Source organism: Tachysurus vachellii, chromosome 23 (assembly GCF_030014155.1).
Source record: "Tachysurus vachellii isolate PV-2020 chromosome 23, HZAU_Pvac_v1, whole genome shotgun sequence".
Taxonomy (NCBI): Eukaryota; Metazoa; Chordata; class Actinopteri; order Siluriformes; family Bagridae; genus Tachysurus; species Tachysurus vachellii.
This window is the reverse complement of record NC_083482.1, coordinates 1,025,337-1,035,837: the sequence shown is the minus strand read 5'-3', so window position 1 is coordinate 1,035,837 and position 10,501 is coordinate 1,025,337. Positions and strand designations below refer to the sequence as shown.

The window sequence follows — 10,501 nt, the reverse complement described above, 5'->3', positions numbered from 1 at the left end:
TTGTGTTAATGTGCGTTAAAATAAATCACAGAAATGTTTCCTGAACAATTAAAGATCATTTAAAAAAAAATGATTAAGATTTTATTATTATATTGTTTTATAATAATTTATTTACTACTATATAATACTTTTAAAACATTAATATATTTTAAAATGTATATATTATATTATAACATTCATAACGGATTAATTATATTAAAAAACTTTGAATTCGCTTTTTAATCTGTTGATGTTTTTACAATAAACCTCATGACACTGATGTCCATTAAAACCTGCGAGTGAAAGAGTTCTTCAGTGCGCGACTCTTCTCTTTACACACACACACACACACACACACACACACACACACACACACACACACACAAGGATAAGTAAAGCGTGTTATTTAACTCACGGTGATGATGGGCAGCGCGCACGGACTGGAGCGTGAACAAAACCGCCAGGACGAGAAACGACCTGCGCGCGCCAACACCGATCAAGACAGTCCTCTTCATCATCATCATCATCATCATCATCATCATCATCATCATCAAGAAATCAACTGTTTTTATCCAAAAGTCCAGGAGCTTGCATGTAAGATAACATCCACACACACACACGCGCGCGCGCGCAGAGATTCAGAACGATCCAGCAGCTCGCACCCGTTTCGGCTCGTCTGTGCGCTAACGGAGAGAAGCTGAAGATGAAACACACACACACACACACACACACACACACACACACACACACCACAACAGCAGCCCTTAAAGACACACGCGAACCCGACCGCCTGCACACACACACGCACACCTGCAAACACACACACACACTCAGAGAGAGAGAGAGAGAGAGAGAGAGAGAGAGAGAGAGAGAGAGAGAGAGAGAGAGAGAGATTTCAGTGTATTTTACACTCTATAAACTATAAAGGCTCCCTTTTGTCCCTAGAGAACTTTCTCTGTTGGAGTTTAATATGAACATAAATATAAATTATATCACTGTACAATACAAAACCTATTAAATAGTCGATAAACAACTTCATCACCGATGTGTATTGAAATTCTGTTGACACACTGAACAGTTTTACCGATAAAGCAGTGATTTTAAAGGGTCTCTGTGTGAGTGTTGTGTTGATTCGCTCGACTTTACAGATGAGATGGTTTATGTGTTGTGTGATTTACCTCCACTCGGTTATTCTTCCCCCTAGAGGTGGAAATGGGAAGTTCAGTTAAGTATCTGAGCCCCCACACGGGCAGGAATCCCACTGCCCCATGTTCAGGGTAGGAGCAGCCACAGGACAGGTGAAGACATGGTTGCCAGGTAATGACATATTGGGTTAGTTTAACAAAAGCCCTCGTTAACCAAGATCTAGTTTACAACAAATAGTCTGAATAAACAAATTTCCACAAAGAAGGGTAAGTGTCTGCACCATGTAGTGTGTGTGTATAATTTATTACATTTCCAGCATTTGGCAGACACCTTTATATCCAGAGTGACTTACATGATCTCATTTTCTTTTACAACTGAGCAATTGAGGGTTAAGGGCCTTGCTTAGGGGCCCAACAGAGGCAGCCCGGTGCACCTGGGATCGAACTCACAACCTTCCAATTGGTAGTCAGCACATTAACCACTTGGCTACCACACACCCTTTTATTAACCATTTCTACTGTAGTGCCCCTTTTCCACCAAAAAGACCCGGGTGCTGGTTCAGAGCTGGTTCCACTGGTGAACCTTCTAAGAACCGATTTGCCTTTCCGTCGGTTAGAGAGCGTCACAGAGCCGAGTCTGATGTCACTGTATACGTGTCACATTACACAGCAACGTTAGCGCAGCAGCGACAAACACAAACACATCAACAATGGTGGATGTTGCTTTACTGTTAATGCTCATGGCTTTTTGAACCTACATTAACACCCAAACGCAGCGAATCCAACGTATCATATTGCGGTAAAGTAAAAGTGTATTAAACATTAGTATACTTAAGGTACATTATCAAATGCGCTAACAGTAGCCCCGCCCACAGCCCCGCCCACAGCCCCTAATGCAAGCGGTTCTTAAGTCTAGACCAGCAACGTTTTGGTGCTACTTAAGAACCACTTTTCCTGGTTCAGAGCCGGTGCTTTGGCTGTCGGAAAAGAAAGAACGGATTATGTCGCTTTGTAGAAGCCAACATTCTGTTTTTCTATTTAAGCTTAGACAAAAATTTATAAATAGTAACTCCTCCTAGGGCTTTCGAGCCACATGCACCAAATTCGGATACAGTGATGCCTCGAGATACGAGCTGTGATTCGACCAAATTTTTGGCTTGATATACGAGCAAATTTTTGAGATACGAGCATCCGAGCCGCCGCCGCTGAAACAAAGATCCCCAACAACCACGTGTGCTCTGTTTCCCCGCCTCAGCTTCCCGCGTCTCACTCGGTTAAAGCCGCCTTTCCACTGCACAAGACAAACGACGGTCGATAAACGGGAAGTAATTCATTTCCTATGGAGAGTCGCAAAGGGGCTGCGTGAGGTGACGACCATCTGTGGATCCGTAATTTTCGGATCCGTTTAAGTGTTGGATCCGTTAAAAAATTTAACTTGTGCGACTACACCGTATCTGATATGCCGACCGGACAGGTTTTTTTTTAAACGACCGGCAGATGACCGGCACATAAACAAAACAACTGGAGTGGAATTTTGCGAGCTGGAACGGATTAATGGGATTTCAATTCATTTAAATGGGGAAACTTGCTTTGAAATACGAGCAAAGTCATGGAACGAATTAAACTCGTATCTCAAGGTATCACTGTATGTTGTAGACCCTGGTCTGAAGTTTGTTGCTGTTACTTTTCTAAGCGATCCGAGTACCGGTACTTCCGGTACCGGGTCTCAAATTGGCCTTTTTTCCCCATAGACTCCCATTATAAAATTTGGAGGTTTATAACACGGCAAGCTTTCGAACTATCTACACCAAACTCGGCCAGCTCCTTTAGGGTGATACTCTGAACAAACTTTTAAAGGGAACTTCCTCACGTGTATTCTGATGACGTCACATGCTCGTCTCCACATGCCTCCAAATGTTTTGGCACCCTATCTTTCTGTCCACTTGCCTCCAAAAGTAACACTGTCCCTTATGTCCACTCGCCTCCAAAAAGCACCGGCCTTTGCGAATACTTGTACCGTCAAAGCCAACATCAAAGTTTGTCGCAACGAACTTTACAACGCTAGTTTTAAAATAGGTTCCAAACCAGCACTCAAACTGCCTTGGTGGAAAAGGGGAATAAGATATACTGTAAAGATTAAAGGAAAGGGGGATTATGGTGTACATCAGAAATATATGAGAAATGTTTATCTCCCAATGCAAATGCTGAGAAAAAAATGTGACTCACTATTTTTCTATTTCTTTTTGTGAGGTTTCAGGTTAATTTGTGTGGATTTTAAAATGGAAGATTTGTTGAAACCTGGCAACCCTGGTTACAGCGATAACAATAGCAATAATGTAGAACACAGAAGGTTGAACTAAACCCTCTCAGAAGGAGCTGTTAGACTGTAGGCTGGATAACTTTGGAGTCGTGTCTTAACTACTCAGTAAATTAAATAATCATTACATCGTAGTCTGTAGCATGAGTGAAGAGTGACAGCATGGAGCAGAACTTCAGGAACTTCATGAAGTTTGAACTCAGTGTGAATGGGAATGCAGTCAGACGCAGCACCACGGGAGGAGCACAAGGTTTTCCTGACTCAGGAGCAGACAGGAGATAAGGACTTAGCGAGCACATGGCGCTGTTCTTACTGGAGAATATTACAGAGATAAGAAGTCGATACAGCTTTCTAAACATCACGGAGCAGCGAGTGGAGAGAAATGAGAACAGAGTCGGAGATACACAGTGTATTGTGTCTCAGGTCTACAGCATGTCCTCACACAACCCATATCTGGAGCTCTGCACGTACATCAGATAAAACAACACAGATAACTTTAGACCTTTAAACACACACGCTCAGTAATCTTTGATCATTTTATAACATTTCTGATAAAGATCAGAATCTCAGAGACTTTAAAATACGACAGGATTTAAACAAGAAGCTCCTAGCAGGACATTTCTTTAAAAACAAAAACTAAATTCCACCACAAAACCTTCTGGAGTATGTCGCATGAGACCGATGATTTTTTTTTTTACATTTCATTATAATAAATATATAAATATATAAAATAAACCTGTAGAGAGACGAGCGCAGAACCCTTAAGGAGTTACACTATGAATTTAAATAAAACTTCCTACAGGAAGCAGAAGTAACATGAGTAATAATTAATAACCCTAATGAAAGCCTGTCCTCTGTTTAGAGCTGAAAGTTCAAAACACAGGACAAACCATGAATAAATGATGGCATGACTTATTAATTACATGTTCAGGATGGTATTTCTGCCTCACTTTTCTCAGCTTTTGTTGCTCATTAAATATTTAGGTGCTCTCTGGATCATCAGCACAAACCAGAGGAATGACATGAGTTACAGGATTAAAGTAGATTAAAAACAGATTTAATCACAGCCTGATGAGGAAGAGAGAATGTGTTAGTTGCCCTCTAATGGCTGGAGGTGAGAAAACACCCTTTTATATACTGTATATACATTCCAGCATTCTCTCTGCCAACGGCTGATTGGTTGATGCTTTTATGGGCGTGGCTAGTGATGATCTTTGAGGAAAGAAATTCTCTTCTTGCAGTTTTTATTGTTATTTTTTTTAAATAAATACATACATGAATGAATAAATAAATAAATAAATAAATAAACCTGTAAACGTTTTCACGTCACTTCGTCTTGTTCCACATGGGAAATCATGCAACAGGTTGTAATAACACGCATAAATTCCAGCTGGAAGATTTTCTTTAACCTGGAATAAGTGCGGCAAATTTAACAAAGCATCCAAGCGGAACGCAAATAACCCTTAAAGTTTTCTCATCAGCTGCAGCCATAAATCAGTCGGCGTGGTGCAGCATGCAGCCTAAGGCTCACCACTGAACTGGAACTGAGAGGATGAGGAGGAGAAAGAGGAAGAAGAGGAGGAGGAGGAAGAAAAGGAGGAGGATTCAGAGGAGGAGGGGGAGAAGGAGGAAGAACAAGAGGTGGAGGAGGAGAAGGAAGAAGAGGAGGAGAATGAAGAAGAGGAAGAAGAGGCGGAGGAGGAAGAAGAAGAGGAGGATGAAGAAGAGGAGGAGGATGAAGAAGCGGAAGAAGAGGAGGAGAAGGAAGAAGAGGAGGATGAAGAAGAGGAAGAAGAAGAGGATAAAGAGGAGGAGGAGGCAGAGGAAGAGGAGGAGGGGGAGGAGCTGGAGGAATAAGAAGAGGAGGAGGAGGAGGAGGAAGAAGAAGAGGCGGAGGAGGAAGAGGAAGAAGAGGAGGAGGAAGAAGGGGAAGAAGAGGAGGAGTATGAAGAAGAGGAAGAAGATGAGGAGGATGAAGAAGAGGAGGATGAAGATGAAGAAGAGGAGGAGGAGGAGGAAGAAGAGGAAGAAGATGAGGAGGATGAAGAAGAGGAAGAAAAAGAGGAGAATGAAGAAGAGGAGGAGAAGGCAGAGGAAGAGGAGGAAGAAGACTGAGATGAAGAAGAGGAGAAATCACTTGAACAGGGTTAATTGGAGGGAAGTGTGATGTTAATATCGGCCTGAATGAAGTGCTGGATGTGAAGCAGGAGCCTGAGGTTATCATTTCTACGGTTTATTTCGTCTGACGTAGTCGTCGTGGTCCGTTGTGTCCAGACGCCGAGGAGCTGCTGCTTATCTGAAAGATATTTATGAGCCTGTGGATATTAAAAACTTTTATAAGCACAGAAATGCAATGAGGAAATAAAATAACACCTTAACTTACAGAAATAAAAACTGCTGCTAATGCTAATGCTAATGCTAGCGGGAAAAACAAGCTTCTCTTCTTCATTGAAAATCCATTTATCTCTCTGTAGCATGTTTAACGCTAGTTCCTGGTGTTACTTAGCCTTCACCGTGTTAACTGGCTAACACACACTCACGTGTTCTGGCTAACACACACTCACGTGTTCTGGCTAACACACACTCACATGTTCTGGCTAACACACACACACGTGTTCTGGCTAACACACACTCACGTGTTCTGGCTAACACACACTCACGTGTTCTGGCTAACACACACACACGTGTTCTGGCTAACACACACTCACGTGTTCTGGCTAACACACAAACGTGTTCTGGCTAACACACACTCACATGTTCTGGCTAACACACACACACGTGTTCTGGCTAACACACACTCACGTGTTCTGGCTAACACACACTCACGTGTTCTGGCTAACACACACTCACGTGTTCTGGCTAACACACACTCACGTGTTCTGGCTAACACACACTCACGTGTTCAAGGTGTTTTTAATGAGAAAAAAACATTAAGACGACGTTAAGATCGTAGCACTATAAACCTACAGCTTAACAATTTAATTTGCTAGCCTCCAGACCAGCCTGCTAATTAAAAAATATTAGACTTCACACACACACACACACACACACACACACACACACACACACACACACACACACACACACACACACTGAATTCATCTGTAACACAGAGCTACATGTTACATTTATTGACTCGCTTATTTGTTAGCGGCTAATCCCTACACTTTTATGCTAAACACTCAATATGCTAACAAGTCATGGCCTTTTCTTTCCAAGCATCTCTTTTTTTCTGCACATTATATTTGTGTTTCAAACTTTTGAACTCGACACAACCTTCTGTGTTATTTTTTCCCGCCGTGTCCCTGATCTGATCGGTGCAGCGTTTTCACTCTGACAGCGTGTCAGCCGGCGCTTCCTCCGAGACGCTCACACTCTGTTTATTTTTAATCTCCTTTTTCTATTAAAATCGAACTTGTCAGAGTGTGTGCTGTATACATGTGTGTGTTTGTGTGTGTGTGTGTGTGTGTGTGTGTGTGTGTGTGTGCGCTGTCATACGAGACGGCTCAACTCCCGGTTTTAACCCAGAGCGAGTGAGTGTGCTTCAGACAGCTCATCGATGGAGCCATTGTGTGACCTGTCAAAAGTCTCACACAAACACACACACACACAAACACACACAAACACACACACACCTCAGTGTAACTACAAACCCATTTGTCATTCCACACCTTAATCACACTCGCAATCACAATCTGATCATCTCACAGGTTCTCGTAGATTTTAATAAGGAGAAACCTGAGCAGGAAACCAGGAGAACGCTCATGACCTGGACGCTGAGCTGCCATGGCTTTCGATTTCTTCTTCTTATTCCTTTTATCTCCGCTGTCCAATCAGATCTTAGCAATCACTGCAGAGTTACAGGAAGTAAAAGTGCACAGATGATGAAAATTTGCATTTAAACTTAAACATCTTGACATGAAGTATATAAACATTTAAAGACATAATGACGAGCTGTTTATACTCAGTTAATTAATACCACATTGAACTGAACATTTTAGAGTGTGTGTGTGTGTTTGTGTGTGTGTGTGTGTTTCTGAACTACACACAAGTGAATTAAAGAACTGAAAGATATTAAGTCAACAAGTCAAAATCTGTAAAAAAAAGAAAAATGACAGGTTATTTTGTCCCCTTCATGAATAAAAAAGTGACGTCATTAACTCTAAACACAGGAGGAACAAATCTACTGATCTGGGGTCAGGTTCAGATTTTAGTAAATGGGATGGAGATTAAATGCTAAACTAAGAGCTAATTTCTCTCTGAAAAAACTGGGGGTGCCAATATTTTTAAGCAGCCATGATGGCAGTAAGGTGTGTGTATATTGTCACACAAGGTATAACGTAATCATATAAATCACAATCTAAGAGAAATGTAAGCTTGTTCATCTGCATTGGACTCGATTCTGCTGTGCATTATGGGAATTAGCATAGAATCCGTCCGTCGCTAAGCTCTCGTCAGTGAAGTCACTCGTCTGAGGTTTTTGTCCCTTGTGCTAATGAATGTTTGCTAATTATCTCTCACACATCAAGAAAAATTAAGCTAAACCTCGACGTGTCTCCTCCAGCACTTTTCTATTCCAGTCTCCTCAACACACTGACGTTAACTTCAGGCTAAATCTTCAGGAAAACACACACACACACACACACACACACACACACACACACATAGCCCTGGGGTGTGATGGGAAACTTTTATAACGGTTAGTCAGCCAGAAACAATCTTCTCGCTAATACAGTACTGAATTAGCAGCACAAAGTGTGTGTGTGTGTGTGTGTGTGTGTGTGTGTGAGGTGAAGATTAGTTCAGCACACACACAGGAGTGAGCTTATCCTCAGCTGGTATTTCTCTCACTCTTTTTCCTCCATTAATCTTAACGTGTTCTTTTCCTCGTCAACATGATTAGAAATAAACTAAAATAATTAATGAAAGAAAAATGATGATGATGATGATGGATAGATGAATGGATGGATGTTTAGAAGGTGGTTTGGAATGATGGATAGATGAAGACATGATTTGAGAGGCATTTGGAATGAAAGAAAGACAAAAAGGGACACCTTCACCTTCCTGTTCGTTTAAGGTGTGTGTGTGTGTGTGTGTGTGTGTGTGTGTGTGTGTGTGTGTGTGTGTGTGTGTGTGTGTTGTATTATTCATCAATTCTTTGCTTCACTGACTTGGCTAATGTGGGCTGTTCCCCCTATCACTTGTGTGTGTGTGTTGTATTAGACATCAATTCCTTGTGAGTGTGTGTATGTCTATGTGTGTGTGTTTATGAATAAGTGTCTCTCTCTAACTGTCTTTCTCTCTCTCTCTGTCTCTCTCTTGGTGCATGCTGGGAGTGTTTGGGTGTGTGAGTGTTCACAGGAGGTGAGAGATTTATTTTTTCTGTTTTCCTTTTCACTTTTCTTGATAGAGTTACTCTCTTTCGCTTAAGTAAAATGAACAGAGTTAAAGGTTTTTGTGTTAAAAGTGTGGTTTATTGGTCAGGTAAGTGTGTCAGGTGAGTCACACAGAGGGGGACGTCACCTGTCTCCCTCCGCCATGGCGTCAGGTGTGTGCCGGCTAACAGTCTGAGTGTGGAGGAAGTGTTACTGGCAATGGGGAAGGAGGTCAGGAATGAGAACATATTCACTGCTTCCCGCATGAACAAAGCGGTGGTGGTGTTTGTGAAGGAGAAGAATCAGGCGAGTCACCTGACCAACAGCAGCATTTTAACAAGACTTATATGAGGTTGTATCAGAATCACTCAAAAAAAATCACTCCCTGTGTGCTGTCGGAGATCAGACCTACGACTGCTCCCAAAAAAAGGAGATTTAGGACTTTTAAACAACTGGAGGTCAGATTATAAAATCTTCTCAAAGTGCCTAACCAATGGTCATCAAAAATGACCAGACATATGACCAGACCAGGAAAAAGCTTTTAATCCGGTAGACCATGGATACCGTTGTAATGTCTATAATTAGGTAGACCATTGGTACCGTTTTAATGTCTTTAATCGGGTAGACCATGGGTACCGTTTTAATGTCTATAAACAGGTAGACCATGGGTACCGTTTTAATGTCTTTAATCGGGTAGACCATGGGTACCGTTTTAATGTCTATAAACAGGTAGACCATGGGTACCGTTTTAATGTCTATAATCAGGTAGACCATGGGTACCGTTTTAATGTCTTTAATCAGGTAGACCATGGGTACCGTTTTAATGTCTTTAATCAGGTAGACCATGGGTACCGTTTTAATGTCTTTAATCAGGTAGACCATGGGTACCGTTTTAATGTCTTTAATCGGGTAGACCATGGGTACCGTTTTAATGTCTATAAACAGGTAGACCATGGGTACCGTTTTAATGTCTATAATCAGGTAGACCATGGGTACCGTTTTAATGTCTATAAACAGGTAGACCATGGGTACCGTTTTAATGTCTATAATCAGGTAGACCATGGGTACCGTTTTAATGTCTATAATCGGGTAGACCATGGGTACCGTTTTAATGTCTATAAACAGGTAGACCATGGGTACCGTTTTAATGTCTATAATCCGGTAGACCATGGGTACCGTTTTAATGTCTATAATCAGGTAGACCATGGGTACCGTTTTAATGTCTTTAATCAGGTAGACCATGGGTACCGTTTTAATGTCTTTAATCAGGTAGACTATGGGTACCGTTTTAATGTCTTTAATCAGGTAGACCATGGGTACCGTTTTAATGTCTTTAATCAGGTAGACCATGGGTACCGTTTAAATGTCTTTAATCAGGTAGACCATGGGTACCGTTTTAATGTCTTTAATCGTGTAGACCATGGGTACCGTTTTAATGTCTATAATCCGGTAGACCATGGGTACCGTTTTAATGTCTTTAATCAGGTAGACCATGGGTACCGTTTTAATGTCTTTAATCAGGTAGACCATGGGTACCGTTTTAATGTCTATAATCCGGTAGACCATGGGTACCGTTTTAATGTCTATAATCAGGTAGACCATGGGTACCGTTTTAATGTCTTTAATCAGGTAGACCATGGGTACCGTTTTAATGTCTTTAATCAGGTAGACCATGGGTACCGTTT

The 10,501-nt window shown here is 41.6% G+C and overlaps 1 protein-coding gene across 1 annotated transcript in view; it reads right to left on the bottom strand.

Moving 5' to 3' along the window:
• Window positions 1-723, bottom strand: part of cntnap5b (contactin associated protein family member 5b) — a 43,152-nt gene extending 42,429 nt beyond the window's left edge. The window contains exon 1 of the mRNA XM_060858838.1: window positions 395-723. Coding sequence (XP_060714821.1) covers window positions 395-530 — 136 coding nt within the window. The 5' untranslated portion in view covers window positions 531-723. The remainder of the gene's footprint in view (window positions 1-394) is intronic.
• Between the last annotated feature and the right edge of the window lie 9,778 nt (window positions 724-10,501).